This window comes from Balaenoptera ricei, chromosome 9 (genome assembly GCF_028023285.1).
Source record: "Balaenoptera ricei isolate mBalRic1 chromosome 9, mBalRic1.hap2, whole genome shotgun sequence".
Lineage (NCBI taxonomy): Eukaryota > Metazoa > Chordata > Mammalia > Artiodactyla > Balaenopteridae > Balaenoptera > Balaenoptera ricei.
In genome coordinates this window covers 93,315,860-93,333,806 of record NC_082647.1, presented here as the reverse complement: position 1 = coordinate 93,333,806, position 17,947 = coordinate 93,315,860, and the positions used below count along the sequence as shown (strand labels likewise).

Here is a 17,947-nt window from a genome sequence, read left to right as displayed (position 1 = left end):
ACTTTTGGAAAAGAGTTATAGAAATGTATTCTGAGTTGTATGAATTTTCAATGCATCACTGTACTAATATCAATACATTAAGAAAGAGTGAAACTAATAAACTAAGAAACAGTCACTATGGCCGAAATGCACATGTAGGTATAACTAGATTCATCAGAAAGCTAAAATTTTGACTTTTTTTTTTTTTGGCTGCACCACGTGGCATGTGGGATCTTAGTTCCCTGACCAGGGATTGAAACCGCACCCCCTGCAGTGGAAGCACAGAGTCTTAACCACTGGACTGCCAGGGAAGTCCATTGATTGTTTTGTGGATATACTATTGCATCACTATAGAACTATTCTATTAGTTTCTGGTGAAAAACAACTAAATTAGTTAATCAAAATTCAGGCTGAGTCATTAATTGATTTATCCATTCAATAACCATTTGGTGGGTGTCTAATTTATACAAGGCATTTGCTAGATTCCAGAGATACAGTGGTGAATAAGAGTGACTAAGAAAGATGTGGTCCCTGTCCCCATGGAGCTTACTATTTACTAAGGGAGACAAAAGATAAAAAGTAAGGAAATAATTGTAAAATAATTATAAACTGTGATAGGTGCTCTGAAAGAAAGAGAATGCTGTGACAGAGAATAATGAAAAGAGGAAGGCCTGTAATGACATCTGAAAGAAGAGTTAGAGGTGGGAGGGAAGAAGCGTTCCAGGCAGGGAACTAGCCTGGGCCAAGGGTCTTAGGCAGGACTGGGCATGATCAGGGAACAGAGAGAAAGCCATGTGACTGATGCAGCAGGAGCAAAGGGGAGTGTGGAAGAGATGTTCAACTATCTTTTCACATGGTATAAAGGTAGAAATCAAAATCCTAGAGCAAGAGTCAGCAAACTATATATTGCAGTCCAAATCTATCCTGCCTATTTTTATAGTTTTACTGGAACACAACCATGCCCACTCATTAATATACTGTCTATGGCTGCTTTTGTGCTACAAGCAGTAGTTGCTAGAGAGACATGTGGTCTGCAAAGCCTAAAATATTTACTATCTGGCTCTTTACAGAACAAGTTTGCTGGCTCCTGTACTAAGTGTGGACTAAATTAGAACTGACAACATGAAAGTTGAAAAGATCAGGCTTTCCTAAAGCATAGAACCACCCTTTATAACTGGTCAACGTTGATTCACAAAAGAAAGACACATAAAGATGTGCAGGTAAGTGTGACAGAGGTAGGACTTTGAGATTTCCATGCCAGAAGGGTAGAAGGGATGTCTTTAAGGTTAAATTTCATAAAGCACAGGGGGGGACTTCCCTGGTTGCGCAGTGGTTAAGAATCCGCCTGCCAGTGCAGGGGACACGGGTTCGAGCCCTGGTCCGGGAAGATCCCACATGCCGCGGAATAACAGCCCATGCGCCACAACTACTGAGCCCACGCTCTAGGGCCTGCAATCCACAACTCCTGAGCCTGCGTGCTGCAACTACTGAAGTCTGCGCGCCTAGAGCCCATGCTCTGCAACAAGAGAAGCCACTGCAATGAGAAGCCCGCGCACCGCAAGGAAGAGTAGCCCCCACTCACCGCAACTAGAGAAAGACCGCGCGCAGCAATGAAGACCCAACACAGCCATAAATAAATAAATAAATAAATTAATTAATCTAAAAAAAATAAATAAAAAAAGCACGGGGGTCAGGAACCTGGACAAGGCCAGAGGATAGTATACTGCAGAGCAAAAATGCAGTTAGGCTCAGGAATATTGGAGGACGCTATACACAGAGAAAACCAGATTCTAGGAGGACAGCTCTAAACACTGCTAACACACATTTATCATGGCTACAAGTTCACATATATTTGCTTAGTATCTATTCTAGCAATTGACAAAGGTAGGGCCCTGAGTTAACAAACAAAACTCTCAAAGGCTACATTATCCAAGGTTAAGTCACTTTTTTCTAGATCAGAAGTCAGACTGGGTTATGTGACCCACAGGTATGTTTTGTCTGGCTTGCGTAGTTTCTTAGGAAACCTCACATTAAAAGAATCTAGACATTTAGCAAGTAGGCCTGCTTCATTTCCATACAGGAACAATCAGCAATGTACCTTGTAGATAAGGCATATAATTCCCAGTTTCCACAGTCCTCACCACTTCCTATTATATTATAGTCAACCTGCCTTATTATTTTTTTAACCTATCAAGACCATTTGATTGTAACCTCTGATCCTCATCTTATCATAAAGATCACAAACTGCTCTTTATATACTTCTTTTCAACATTTGTTTTCTAACCATGTCCCAGATACTATGCATACAAATATAAATAATGCATCATCCCTGCTCTTAAGGAGGCTCTCAAGCTAGAAGCAGAGATCAATGAGTTAAATGCTCCTAGGCAGAATGATGATGGCACAAAGGAACGATCAACTCTGATTTGGCAGGTCAGGAAGCGCAGTACTAGGGAGATGCTTGAACCCAATCCTGGAGGGGTATGACAGGCAGAATGCACAGAGCGACAAAGAGTGCCACTCTTTTGACAACTACACATAGTTCAGAATAGATGAAACAGAGGAAAGCTGTAGGAGAGTGAGAGAGAAAGGAGTGCTGGGGTTATATCAAGAATGGCTTGTATTTACACTGGAAAGTGTGACTTTTATCCCATATGCCAAAGGGAATTAGTGAAGAGACTGAGGCATAATCAGGTTAATATTTTAGAAATATAATTTTGGAAGCAGCATGGAGGATAGTTTAGAAGACGGAAGACTTACAGTTAGGAAGGGATCATTGACAAAATCCAAGCTGGCTGGAGGCCTGAAGGCAAGAGGCAGCAGAGGGAATGGAGAAGAGAAACTGGTTAGAGACAGTGACTGACTAACGCAGAGGGTGAGAGAAAAAAAAGAAGTCAAAGAAGACTCCCAGCCTTGTAGCTTGAATGATAAGGTGGATAAAAAATGCCGGAGAATGATACATGGGAGGATGAGAATGGATGGTATAAAATCTGAGGTGTAAGTGGCTACAAAAGCGGCAACATATATGTGGCATCTGGATAAGAGTCAGGAATCAGGCGGAAGGTCAAGGCAGGACAGAAAGACTTGGGAATTGACAGCATTTCTGATAAATCAGAAGACAATGCGATGCGTAATACCACATAGAGGTATTTAGAGTCAGATAAAGAGCAATGACATATCCCTAAGAATCCCCAACTCCCCAATAAAAATTAATTAAAAAAATAAAAGAGCATATGAGAGAGAGAAAAAAAAAGTGCAGTCTGTGTCCTCAGAGGGCAGCCAGGTGTCAGACAAGAAGATGGAGAACCAGAGTACAGGGTAGTATGTTTTCAATAGAGCTGTTAGCTGTTAGAGGAGGAATGAAAAGAGGTGGGAGAGATAATAAGTGAGTAAACAACAACAACAAGCGAAAAGAAACGGGGACGAGAAGAAAAGGAACCAGCAAGTTAGGAATCTAGTCTTGACAGGGAGAGAAGGCTTCTCCAAGGAAGTGAGGCTTAGCTTGAGCTGAGATCCAAAGGATGTGACGTCTCATAGGTACCTCATGTTCATCAGGTCCAAGATCAAAGAGCATCCCAAACTTGTCATTCTTCCAGGGTTTCCTAGCTCAGTGAATGGTCCCACTGTCCATCAAGTCACGCAGGTTAGAAATGTAGGAGGTATTAATGACATCTGCCTCCCTTATGCCCATTATCCAAATCATCACATAAGCATCAGGTAAAGAGAAAAGCAGTCGGGTAGAGGAAACAACATATATAATATTCCTAAATTGAAAGACAGTATGGTGCATTCTGGAAATTGAAGACCTTTAACTTTGAGATAGAAGAGGAAGGGGCTAGATCATGATGGGTTTTGTTGGTCTAAAGTTAAGGATTTTGTTCTTCATCCTAAGAGAAATGGAAGTCATTGATGGGTCCGAAGCAAGGAAAGTGACAAGATCAGATTTATCTTTTGAAAAGTGCATTCTGGGTAGAATGGCAGGCAGACTGGAGAAAACTGGAGTATAAGAAGACCAGAAAAAAGGCTACTGTAGTCATCCAGGTGAGAGGGGTGGTACTTGGAATAGGGTACCAACAATGGACATGGAGAGAAGTGGATGGTGTTAGTGCTAGTAGAGATTAAGCCAGTAGGAACTGGTGACCGTAGTGGGCATTCTCTCCCAGTTCAATGTTGTTAGGAATGACCTAGTTTTAAGGGAATGGCTGATTACATGGGAGAAAAGACAGATAATTGAGCATGTTTTGTAACAGTACTGCCCTTAGACCTGAGTGAGTACCCTCCTCCTGCTGCAAAGGACATTGAGTCCATGAGGTCAAGGGGCCATGTCTGCCCCTTGAGCCTGCACTCCTCTTTCAGAGTGGCTAGATCTGAGGGCAGATGGAGCAGCTGATTACATATCACTATTTGCAGGGGGCTCAAGAGGTCGACATAGCTTGGACATGCTGGGTGAGGTGGGTGACGACGTTGGGAATGGGAAGAGAACAGGGTCAGTCTGAGGACTCTAGAAGCCTGAGAATTCTAAATTTAAACCTGGCCTTCCAGATCATCATTTAAGTAGATTTGCCAAGGTAGGAGAGTAGAATATATTTTTAATAATAGTTTGTTATCTTGATTTATAACTTAAATATTTAGACACATGGTCTGTGAACCTCCATAACCACACTCTTGCTCAGGCTCTATAAATTTAGGGTCTGCCTTGATAAGAGTGTATAGAAGAATATAGTGCAATTAGTAACGAATTCAGGTGAGAGTCCACTTTAGCTGGGCCCTTAAGAAGTCAGATCTTCCAGACTTCTGCAGGGAAGATAAGGGTATAAATGGTGCAAATTTACAGGCACTATATTATGTATATAAGAGACACTCTCTTACATCTGGAGGGCCAACAATTAAGAAGTTATTTTAATTGTAATGATTTCCATGTGATTTTGAAAAGCTTCTTAAATACAGCTGAAGTTTAGAGCGCAGAAGGGATCTTAGTAATCATGTAATCAAATATACTCATTTAATAAATAAAACAGAAATTCAGACAGATAAAGAGCACCCTGACTGAGGTCACAAAGCTAGTCAGTAGCAGATGATTTCCAGCCGCATAATCTCTGTCCACACTTTTCAGTAAGACATCTACTGTCAGTCAATTCCAACTACACAGCTTACACTTGGTTTCATTGCTATGCATTAAAGTACAGTGAATAGTTTTCATTACTTTGAAAATCTGACGCACCTCAAAAAAAGTCTATAAACCAATATTAAATTTTGACCCCAAAATATTCTTAAAACCAATCCCCTTTACCCCTCAAAAGTGAAAACAAAATAAAGAATTCCAACTTCATGAGGTGACGAGAACTGGTAATTCTGGAAAGTTACTTTTAATTGTTTTCCACAAAGTTATAGGCAACTTAGGGCACCTTTTGGGACTCAAAATATCCTCTGACTGGTCATCTCCTCATTTGACTACTTTTATTTTTACATCTATTCCTTTGACTTCTTGGTCTCATGTAAGACCTTAGAGTAAAATTATAATCGTACTCTTCACTTGGTTGCAATTACTGTAACCCATCTCCTCAAATTCCTTATCTTCTAAGCTACAAACCAAAGCACGGCGCTTACAAAACATCGAACACTCAGACTGCTAACTAAACGCTAAAATACACACTTAAAAAAAAAAACTTGCTTTTCAAACATCTATAAATATCGCTAATTAATTTTTCTTAGCAAATCTGTTATAATAATGATAATAAAATTAAAATCTTTAACGGTCTAATCACAAGAGCTTAAAAAAAAAAAAAAATTCTCCAGGAGAGTCTTACCTTCAAGCTCGGTAGTAATCCGAAAGTTCTAGGTGTGCAGAAGTTATCTCCCTCAAAGCATTAGAGATGACGATCTTAGCAAAAGAGTAACACATCTTGTCAGGACACCAAGCGACTTTTAGCTCCTCCCATCAGTCGACTACTGCCTAACAGAAGGAAGGATTTAATTTCCGGCAAAATTTTCTCCTCGGAGCTGAGAATCTGCGAAATTCGGCTTTCTGAGCGGGAAAAGGCAGGGGAGGGACCAAAAGGACTCCCCAGGGAAAAAGGAAGGGAAAGTGGTATAAGACAAAGTCGACGAGGCAGAGACGGGCGCGGGGCCGGGGCAGACTTTGGGGTCTGGAGTTGGGGTTCTCTCAGACACTCACTGGGCGCCCGCGTTCACGCTGACGACAATTGGACGACCCTCCCCTCACAGCTTGCTCCGCCATTAGCTGCGCCCCGCGGACCTGTGACCTCCAAAACTGGTACGCTTGGCGATTCCCCCCACAACTTCGGCTCCAGACTTGCGCTTTTGATTGGTTCTTAAGATATCCCTCAGCGTGGCTCGCCCAATGGAGGGCCCGGCCGCTCCGCCCCTTCCCCGCCCCCTGAGGAGAGCCCGCCCCTGCCCCGCGCCTGCGAGCGGAGGAGAGTAAATACAACAGGAGCGCAAAATGGCGGAACCGCCGAGCCTAGTGCACTGCGCCCCCGCCGCCGTCTCGGAGAAAGAACCGTTTTCCAAGCTACAGCCCCCCTCCCGGGACCCGCCGGGTCCTCTTTCCGCCAAGAAGATCCGGACTGAGGAGAAGAAGACGCCGCGGAGACTGAACGGAGAAGGAGGCAGCGGCGGCAACAGCAGGCAGCTGCAGTCTTCCGCGGCACCTTCGCCTCAGAGCTATGGCAGCCCTGGGTCTTGGAGCTTCGCCGCTGTGTCTGCCGCCCCCTCCCCGTCCTCTGCTCGGAGCAATTTCTCTTTCTCCGCTGGCACGGCCGTCCCCTCCTCAGCCTCTGCTTCCTCGTCCCAGCCGGTGCCGCGCAAACTGCTGGTCCCTCCTACGCTGCTGCACGCTCAGCCTCACCATCTCCTGCTGCCGGCCGCCGCCTCCTCCGCCAACGCCAAGCCGCGCAGACCCAAGGAGAAGCGAGAGAAGGAAAGGAGGAGGCACGGCCTCGGCGGGGCGGGCGAGGCCGGCGGGGCAGCCCGCGAGGAGAACGGGGAGATGAAGCCGCTGCCGAGAGGTGGGTGCCGGCGCCGGGTGGGGGGAGGGGAGGGCGCCCCGGGTCCCCGCCACCCGCTCGCGCCCGCGGGGCCCAGGCAGGGGGAGCGCGGGGGCCGCGTGCGCCAGCCTGGAGGGGGCGGGAGGCGTCCGGTTCTCCGCCGGAGATTTTGCGGTCCCCATGGGGACAGGAAATGGAGCCTGTAATTTCGGTAGCACCGAGGGGGATGGCTGAAATCTATTTTCTGTATCTTTTCTGCCTCGATAATGCGCGGCAGGATTTGTAGAATTCGATGTAGAGAACCCGCCTAGGTGTGTTTCGCTACGGAGGGAGATGGAAGGGAATGGGATCGCGAAGGGTTTGGTCCTGTAAAAGATGCTTGATTATTAGACCGTTTAGACGTGATCACGGAATTTGTATTTGTGACACAGGCTCCAACGCCAGAAAATCCTGTCAAAAAAAGGGGTGTGGAGAGCATTGGCGTCAGCTGGAAGCTACCAGAGGCCTGAGCTTTTCATCCCTATTAGGGAAATGAGGTAGTGTGCAGGGCCCGGAGTGTGCTGTTTCATAAGGTACCCTCCCTCCACCCTCCTCTCCACTCCGTATTCTTAAGTGTTGTGAGTGGTCCTGTTTGAAATACCACCCTTAAGAAAGAATTTTCAGCCATATTCTTTTTTTCCTGCAGCAAATGATAAAATCAGGAGCATTGACGTTTTTTTGGCCAGACCAAGTACTTGCTGCAAAATGTTTTAGCATCAGAGAACGGCAAATTCTTAAGCGTTCTTTTCAGACACGACTGCGCGGTTTTCTTTTAAAAAGTAGGCTAGTCATATAATTTTCAGGAAGTATTTCTATAAAATAGGTGGTCCTACCTATTTAGATGTTTGATACGCAGTTTTGACAGTGGTACAACGTGGAGACTGGTTGAAAATTAGATCTTTATGTGATCAAAAGCTTAAAGCACGTAGTGATCTTTATTATAAATGTACGTTGATACACAGTATTGTGAAAGTATTTTTGCTTGTTTTAGGAAAAATGAAATGTCAAGCAGTTTTAGCGTTGCTGATCTAATGGTAGCTTAGATCATGAAAACTAATCTGTATGTTTGCACTAGAATGGCATATTTTCGCAATTTTTAAAAATGTTGTGCACGAGTATGTAGCAGCAGTGTTACTTTTTTGATATTTTGCCTGTAGCAAAGCTTTGACATCTAAGCATAGGCATCAGGTACTCTGGCACAAGGTAAAGGATCTCTCAGCTTTGGAAAGTGTTGTTTCTAGGAAAGTGGTTTTGAGGATGGAATTTATACTACTTTTAGTCTGGGATTTTAGGTGATTAGTATTTTAAAGCAATTTTGTTTTAATAATTACATTTAAAATTTGAAAGTGCCTGGAACTCAGCATTTGCAGCTCAATATCAGTCTTGTGATGTGTAAACAGTGTATTTGCTCTTCAAAGTTCTTTGAATGAGAACGTGAATATGGGTATAACATTGTTGATGTATTGGAATGGCTGAAAATAAATAAGTAAGCATTCTTTAACAATTCTCTGCAGCACATAAATTGCTTTTAAAGTGAAATGGCTGTTAAAGAGAAAGTTTTCTAGTCTTTTAAACTACATTTAGAATCCTCCTTTTGAAGGCTACAGCTTACATTATTAAGCCTGAATATAAGCAATGTTAGCTTTTATTCCATGATTTATGTAGGTTTTTTGAGTAGTGACTAGATAGTAACACTATGGTAAGATCTTCTTTTCTTTCTTTTTTCTTTTTTTTATGGAAATGCTGCTATTTTATAGAGGAATAACAAAATCAATGAGAAGGATTGCTTTTCAGTGTCTTGGTGATACATTTAATGGTGAAAATCTTTACCTCTTAATTTGGGAAGTACTCATATCCTTCTGAAGTTCAGATTTAACTGAATTGAGGTTCTGTTTTATTCAACTAAGAAAATTTTTAAGCAACAGAAGTATTAAAATAACAAAATTATATACATGCATTTAATATAGATATAATTGCAAATATAAAAGTCCTAATTTGCAATACACTTCTAATTTTTCTGCGTTTTTTGTGAAAGTCTTAGTGAATGGATGACCACGTGTCTGTAGTTTTAAATATGTACCTCTTTTTGGTATTGCTCTAAGTTGAATAGCTGATAGGATAGCACATAGGATAGTTCAGTGACTCCCACAATTATCCCATAGATCATTGATTGACCAATTTTGATCGGAACTGGAAATTGGTTATAAAGACACCAAAGCAAGGAAAATAAATCCTTCTCTCAAAAAGCAAACAAAACCCCCAAAACCATCCAAAAGATGCAGCCCCCAAACTCCATTAAGCAGTTAAACTCCTGTATTTATTTGTAATAGTTTTTTTTAAAGTCTTTAGTCAGAACTGCTAAATTTTTACATTGACTACCATTCTAACAAGTTATTTGGATTAAATGAAAGTGTGTGTATGAAAGGCAGGGCATTTAGTAAATGTTATTTGAGTCAGAAGCATGATGATTTTTTTTTAACCCCATAGTAAATAAAAGATGGGTCAATCCAGATAGAGGAAGGATCGTTGACAGTGGATCTGAAAGTTAAGAGTGATGAACAGGAAGGTTATAAAAGCATACCAGTCTAGGTCCATTTAGCATAAGGGCTGATGCCTTACAGACCTAAAACCTCTGAGGCCATCTAGTCATAGTACTGTAGCCGACTTGTATGACAGCCTGAGTCATCAAGTAAAAGTTAAATTTATTTCTTATAAAAAGAAAAAGTGCAAAACATTTTAGATTTTTTTAAAAACTAGTTTTATTTTTTAATTTATTTTTTATTTTATTTTTAAAATTTATTTATTTATTTTTGTCTGCATTGGGTCTTCATTGTTGCGCACGGGCTCTCTCCAGTTGCGCCAGCAGGGGCTACTCCTCGCCGCTGTGTGCAGACTTCTCATTATGGTGGCCTCTCTTGTTGCAGAGCACAGGCTCCAGGTGCCCGGGCTTAAGCCCTTGTGGCTCATGGGCTCTAGAGCACAGGCTCAGCAGCTGTGGTGCCTGGGCCCAGTTGCTCCACGGCATGTGGGATCCTCCCGGACCAGGGCTCGAACCCGTGTCCCCTGCATTGGCAGGCGGACTCCCAACGAGTGCGCCACCGGGGAAGTCCTAGATTTTTAAAACTATGAAATAAAAGTTTTGGTGTATAAAGAGGTAAACTACGAAAGAGTTCGCAGCCCATTTTCCTGTAAGACTGAATAAATTATTAACTGGTAAATGTGGAAGGTAAAGGTGGACATGTGCTGAAGGTGTCCAACATTTAGAATTACAACAAACAGGGACTTGTGTGGCAGTCCAGTGGGTAAGACTCCGTGTTCCTAGTGCAGGGGGCCCAGGTTCGATCCCTGATCGGGGAACTAGGTCCTGCATGCATGCTGCGACTAAGAAGTCCACATGCTGCAACTAGAAGATCCTGCATGCTGCAGTAAAGATCAACTAAAGATCCCACATGCTGCAACGAAGACCCCGTGTGCCGCAGCTGAGACCAGGCATAGCCAAAATAAATAGAAATAAATACATAAATATTAAAAAAAAAGAATTATAGCAAACAATAGAACAAACATATTACTAGATAATAAGCTGCCTTAACTGATTCCAGTAACCAATAAAACTTGTATAGATCTTATAATTTTTGTTAGCATTTTTGCTTTGCATTTATTACCTTATTTCCTTAAAATGACCCTGTGAAGTATCCCAAGACAAAACCAGTGCATTTCACTAAATTTTTGCCTTGAAAGTGTAGTTACAGAATTTAATGAAAATAGAGGCTTTCCTTAGAATTGAATAATTTGAGGTATGTAATTATCAATGATTTTAAAGGGATAGATGTTCAAAGATTTTTCAAGCTAGGCTTTTCCTCCATCTTTCTAATACTGTTATTCTGCAATTTCAGGTTAAATTCATGTTGAGAGTTTTCATCATTCCAACCAAATATTTGTCACTGCTGAGATAGTAGTTTACTATGATTTCGTTTTCTCGTGTAACCTTTTGCTTTTCATGCCTTGTTTTTTCATTTGCTTAGTGTTGTCTTTCTATATCCTCCAGCAGCTCGGTAAAATGCTTCTCAGTACAATTTTCCACATGGTCAAATCTGTCACATAAACTTACCACTTCCACTTATTCCTGTAGTCATCCCTTCTGTAGCTGTCCTTCCTGCTTTATTCTGGATTGTTTTCTGTTTAGGCCTGCTGCAAAGCTGTTATCTTGGGACATTCTGGGAATTTTTTTCACTTTTGTTGAGTCCCTTTTTTCCTGGATCCCATGCCTTCCTTTTAGTTTATTCCTTCTTTTTGGTTTCTTTACTATTACTGTGAAAGAGTGCATGAGATATTTTGGGGGGTTTCGTTTTTACCCTCACGCTTGACTGTTGGGCTGTTGAGAGATTTCTGTATTGGAAATCATTTTTCCTTAAAAGTTTGGAGGTGTTCCTTTATTGCTTGGCTTCCAATGTTGATGCTGAAAAATTTGATCTCCAAAAAACTGTCTTTTGTCCTATCTGGGAGATTTCAATCCTTTCACTGAATTTTAAAATTTCAGGTATCTTTTTTAAAAAAATGTTTTATGAGCTCTTCTCTATTTCTGTATTATAGCATCTTGTTTCTTTTTCATGGGACAGCATCTTCTGTTATCTCTTCAAGGATATTAATTACAGTTTCTTTGACATTTTCTTCCGTGCCTTGCATTGTTTTTGGTTCCTCTAACTTTTTTTCTGTTTGTTTTGGTCTCTTTTTTTTGTTGTTGAAGGCTTTCTTCAGATCTGTGTGATCCTCAGCAGTTCCTTCATATTCAAGAGAATGTTGCAAAACTGATTGAAAGCTCTCTGGGCATGCATGAGCATAGCTTAGTGACTAATGAACTCCCTTGTTTTTATCTTTTTTTTTTTTCTCTGGGTGGTGGGTAAGAAGGCTTTCAGTTTCTTCAGATAATGGTCCTTCATTTTTCTGTCCGTCTGTATAAGTGGAATAATGGAGCGAGGAGAGGATTGGCAGAAGTAATGAGTATTGATGGCAGAGTTCTAGTGCTGGGTGGAGGAAGAAAGCTACTACAAGTCTCACCAGTTTCTAAATTTTCACTTAGTCTCCTTGTTTTCATACCAGCACTTGCTTCTCCCTTTTTCTGTGTGTGTCGCCCCTGAGGCTGGAGCCACGCTCTGATTCAGTTTTGCTGAACACCTCTCATTCCCTTAGGAGTGAGGGGGTGGGAGTGGGGGCAGGGGGTGAAGCAGTGTGGTTCTGTCATCTTGCCTCTCCCAGCACCTCCCATTTCTAAACCCTTCTGGGGGGCTGCAGAGTAAACAGGGTTGTTTGTCATTATTTCTTTCTACAGGGATTTACCTTTACCTTCTTCCATTTATGCCAGGTCATTTACTGTTCCACCATCAACGTTCTGTCTTTATAAATTGTATTTCAGGTTACAGTTACAGTATCTCCTAGTTACATTAAAGGTGGAATTTATGTTTCTAGTTCTTTTTCTCCCTATTGTTGTGGTATGTTTTTCAAGAAGAGATCTTAAATTTTAGCCTTATTTTGATTTGTTCCTATTTGTGGGACACTGGTGAAATCACTTAATCTTTTTGAGCTCATACTCATCTGTTATTATAGGTATCCACAGCACGGTTGTTAGAATTACATGAGCCTGGTATATGGTAGACATTTGTAGGGATATTAGTTCCTAGCCATTCTTTCCTGTATAACACATTGGACACATTTAGTTTCACTGAATTCATGGGTAGGTATAACCTGTGTAGTTTTCCCATTGGTATCCTGGTTTCTGAGAATTTTTGGTATTTGTATGAACAATACTAACTTGTTGAAAGAAGTTTATATGTCAGAGGTTTACAGTTATTATAGTAAATGTCATTAATTTTTCACCATCCTCAAATGAATTAAAGTTTCAAATTATGGATAAACTACTTAAAATAGGATATTGAAAAAATAATGATACTTTTTCAGTTAGAGTGTTAAGAGTAAAAAGCATTCTGATGAAATAATTGTGGCTTATATAAAATCTTTGTGTGTGTGTTATTAAGGAGAATTAATAATAAATGTACACTCTTACCAACTAAACTAATTTTTTTATCACTTTAAACATTTTTATTTCTGAAGGTACATTAAAATTTGTACTTTTTTTTGAATTGTAGATTTAAAATATTTAACTTTTTTTTTTTGAAAATATTTAACTTTTTATCATGAAAAAAATTTAATTAATACAGTAGAAACCAGAACAGTATAATTTTGGTTTTCTCCTTTGAGGATAATGAAAATGTCAGAATTAGTAAATTCTGTCAAGCTTTTTTGAGATGGGCCACAAGCTGATGCAGTGAGTACTTAGGGGCAATTTGAGCTAGAATATAAGCTTCTTGAGGACAGAAACAACAAAAATAAGAACAAGGGTTAACATTTATAGAATTATATACTCAGCACTTTATATAGATTTTTATTTAATTTTCACAACTTCTTTAAAGTTTAGATAGTAGACCTTTGAAAGTGCTTTATGGAAGCTCAGAATAATTTAAGTGACTTGCTGAAGGATATGAAATAAGTAGTAAATCTAGGTTTCAGATCTTTAGATAGTTTGACCTCAGAGCTCTCTCTCTAAACTACTGTGCAAACCATGTTAATATTTTTAAATCTCCTTCATCCAGAATTGTACCTTGCATTGTGAGATAGTTTGCCAAGTAAATGAACTGGGCTTTGATGGAAAATTAGAACTTATGTAAATGGAGATGATGGAGACAGGCTTGTTAGGCAGGAGGGATGGTGTGAGCAGGATTGTAGAGACAGGAGTGTGTCTGGCGTGTTCAGTGGTCTGTGAGAAGAGCCATTTGGCTGGGATTGATGATTTTGTACAAAGTTGTGAGATAGGACTGCATGGCAGTTGAAAGTCTGCCATAATCTGCTTTCTATTTGTCTGGATAAGGAGTTCAGACTTCATTCTGTGGGCAACAGCAAGGCACAGTTTTTTAGTAGGGTGATAATATATTCAAACTGGTATTTTAGGAATATTACTTTAGTAGCATTGTATAGGAGAGATTGGCTGAGAAAATTGTAGAGTCAGGGGTATTGGAGACTACTGTAGTAGTGAAATGAAGTGATTTTAGTGGTGAAATGATTGGTACTCCTGGACATGAAAGGGAAGATTTTAAGAGGGATTATATGATAGGGCATCATGGTTTTCAAATATATAGCAAGAAAGGAGGACTTACATGTTATTTTATGCTTTCAGATGGAGAGAATAAGCATTTTTTGAAAAAATGTGGGTATGCCTGTAAGAGAACTGGTTCAAAAAGATGGATGTGAGTTTGAGATTCAGGCAAGTACCTTATTAAAGTCCTGTTATCAGATGCATGTCAAATTAGTAGTGAGTCCAAGGGTGAGGTTTAAAAATGTTGCTCTGTATGTAGGAGATTCTGTTCAGTTAACATGTGTGCTTCAGTGTGTGTATGTGGAGGGCTTTTTCTGTGAGGAGCAAATAATCTCAGATCATTAATTCTTAGGTAACCAGCTGTTCACAGTCTTGAAAAGGTCTCTAAAAACCCCAAGATTAGGCATGGTCCCTTAGCCTTCATTCCACTCAACAGTTTAAAAATTTACATTCCATTTGTCCTTCCCCTTTTAGCATCCCCTGCCATTTTCCTTATCTCTGCTGCAGCTATTTTAGCATTTGGTTTAGTTTGGGGCCCTTTTACAGTAGTAGTCTCTCTGGCTTTGCTAATGACCCTGTTAGTTTTCTTATGTCTGTTGTTAGCACTCCTCAAATCTTAGCTTAGTCCAGAGGTTTAGATCTGTGTATTCAGTTGCCTCCTTGACATGACCACTATTAGGTGGTCCATAGAACCGTAAGAGTAATATGTTCACAACTCATTGTCTTCCTTACCCAAATTTGTCTTTCCATGTATGCTCCTTATCTCAGCGCTCAAGTTTGAAAACTGAATTCTCCACTTTAACTTTATCACACCTGTAGCCAGATCTTTTCGCTTCTAGCCACTGTCTTTCACATCTATCTACTTTTATGCTTTCCTTTCTCTTAGTATTAGTTGAAAGCTAATTATCTCTAGCCTAATTATCTCTAACCTCAATTATTGTATAACTGCTTCCTTATTGGGCTCTCTACTTCACATCTATGATCTTTCATTTCATTCTTCATTCTACAGCCTTAGTGATAACTAGAGATCTAAATGCCTATTTGATGTCACTCTTCTGTTCATGAGATGATGTTCAAATTCCTTAAAATGTCCCCGAAGGTTCTGGATGATCATATCCTCGTTTAGCTCTTCAGCTTCTCCTCACTGCTTTTTGCTGCCTAGAACTTTCTCCATCCATTATCCTTCCATCTCTAGTTCCACACTTCTACTTCACTGAACTTACTCATCTTTTAGGACTGAACTTGAAAGGGAGGCCTTTGCTACTCCCTGGACTAGATTAGGTCCCCTTGCTGTCTCTTACCATATCACTTTGCCATATCCTGACTTTCTTCACTTCATTTTTTTTTTTTTTTAATTTTTATTGGGGTATAGTTGATTTACAATGTTGTGTTAGTTTCAGGTGTACAGCAAAGTGAATCTATTATACATATATCCACTCTTTTTTAGATTCTTTTCCCATATAGGCCATTACAGAGTATTGAGTAGAGTTCCCTGTACTATACAGTAGGTCCTCATTAGTTATCTATTTTATATATACTAGTGTGTATATGTCAGTCCCAATCTTCCAATTTATCCCCCCCCACTTACCCCCTGGTAACCTTAAGTTTATTTTCTACATCTGTAACTCTATTTCTGTTTTGTAGATAAGTTCATTTATAGCCTTTTTTTAGATTCCACATATAAGCAATATCATATGATATCTGTCTTTCTCTGACTTCCTTCACTTAGTATGATAATCTCTAGGTCCATCCATGTTGCTGCAAATGGCATTATTTCGTTCTTTTTCATGGCTGAATAATATTCCATTGTATATATGTACCGCATCTTCTTTATCCATTCCTCTGTTGATGGACATTTAGGTGGCTTCCATGTCCTGGCTACTGTAAATAGCATTGCAGTGAACAATGGGGTGAATGTATCTTTTCGAATTATGGTTTTCTCCAGATATATGCCCAGGAGTGGGATTGCTGGATCATATGGTAGCTCTATTTTTAGTTTTTTAAGGAACCTCCATATTCTCCATAGTGGCTGTATCAATTTACATTCCCACCAACAGTGTAGGAGGGTTCCCTCTTCTCCACACCCTCTCCAGCATTTATTGTTTGTAGACTTTTAAATGATGGCCATTCTGACCGGTGTGAGGTGATACCTCGTTGTAGTTTTGAGTTGCATTTCTCTAATAATTAGTGATGTTGAGCATCTTTTCATGTGCTTTTTAACCATCTGTATGTCGTCTTTGGAGAAATGTCTATTTAGATCCTCTGCCCATTTTTTGATTGGGTTGTTTGTGATATTGAGCTGCATGAGCTGTCTGTGTTTTGGAGATTAATCCCTTGTCGATTGCTTTGTTTGCAAATATTTTCTCCCATTCTGAGGGTTGTCTTTTCATTTTCTTCACTTCATTTTAATCACATGTTTAGTTGTCTTCTTCACCAGACTGTAAGCTCTCTGGAATCTGGGGCTGTGATTATCTTGTTTCAGGTCAGGCCTTCAACTTCTGGGTACTTGATAACTTTGAGCAATGAATACGTTGCACTATGTTATGGCTGTTTTTGCCTCCTCAGAAGAGATGTCTGATTGTTGTTCAGGAAAATCTTGGCAGGTTATTTCAAATGTGAAAATAGCAGAAGGTGATAATGGGATGAGAAGTTGACCAGCTGCTCACCAACAATGGGCAGATTGTCAGGTGAGCACAAGAGGCAGGTATTAATGGCATGATAACTAGAAAGAAAATGAACTGTGTGGATAATAATAATTGAATGTTTGACTAATCTTGAATTATCACAATTGCTATTTTATATATTCTAACCTCAAAAGATTAAACTTACTACACATTGTACAAACAGGATATTTTATATTTTTAATCTGAGCTTGTTTACAAAATCTGTAATGGAATTATAAATGAAAACCTTTGCTCTATTTGGAATTTATTTAGACATAAAATTAGGAATCATAATTAATTTTTTTCCAGTAATTAGTTTTTAATACCATTTACTGAATAGTTTTTCCTTTCCACACAGATATAGAATGCCAGCTTTTATCACGTACTACTAAAAATCAAAAAGTTCCCTCTTTGAAATGCAAATCAAAACTACAATGAGGTACCACCTCACACTAGTCAGAATGGCCATCATTAAAAAGTCTACAAATAGGGACTTCCCTGGTGGCACAGTGGTTAAAAATCCGCCTGCCAGCGCAGGGCCACGGGTTCGAGCCCTGGTCCAGGAAGATCCCACATGTCGCGGAGCAACTAAGCCTGTGCGCCACAACTACGGAGCCTGCACTCTAGAGCCTGCAAGCCACAGCTACTGAAGCCCGCATGCCTAGAGCCCGTGCTCTGCAATAAGAGAAGCCACCGCAATGAGAAGCCCGCACACCGCAACGAAGAGTAGCCCCCGCTCGCTGCAACTAGAGAAAGTGTGCGTGCAGCAATGAAGACCGAGCGCAGCCAAAAACAAACAAACAAATTAATTAATTAATTAATTAATTTTAAAAAGTACAAATAATAAATGCTGGAGAGGGTGAGGAGAAAAGGGAACCCACCTGCACTGTTGGTTTAATTGGGTGCAGCCACCCATGTAAATTGGTGCAGCCACTATGGAAAACAGTATGGAGGTTCCTTAAAAAAACTAAAAATAGAGTTGCCATATATACTCCTAGGCATATACCTAGACAAGACTATAATTTGAAAAGACACATGCACCCCTATGTTCATAGAAGCACTGTTCACAATAGCTAAGGCTGGGAAACAACCTAAATGTCCATCAACAGATGGCT

At 40.3% G+C, this 17,947-nt stretch overlaps 1 protein-coding gene and 1 long non-coding RNA gene across 2 annotated transcripts in view; one reads left to right on the top strand and one right to left on the bottom strand.

Annotated features, from left to right (window-relative positions):
* LOC132372067 (uncharacterized) overlaps window positions 1-6,335 on the bottom strand; it is a 79,930-nt gene extending 73,595 nt beyond the window's left edge. Inside the window, exon 1 of the long non-coding RNA XR_009505082.1 lies at window positions 5,787-6,335. This is a non-coding gene — a long non-coding RNA (uncharacterized LOC132372067). The remainder of the gene's footprint in view (window positions 1-5,786) is intronic.
* Window positions 6,336-6,418: 83 nt separating this feature from the next.
* The window catches only part of RSBN1L (round spermatid basic protein 1 like), a 65,382-nt gene continuing 53,853 nt past the window's right edge, over window positions 6,419-17,947 (top strand). The window contains exon 1 of the mRNA XM_059934093.1: window positions 6,419-7,007. Within this exon, the coding sequence (XP_059790076.1) occupies window positions 6,443-7,007 (565 nt within the window). The 5' untranslated portion in view covers window positions 6,419-6,442. The remainder of the gene's footprint in view (window positions 7,008-17,947) is intronic.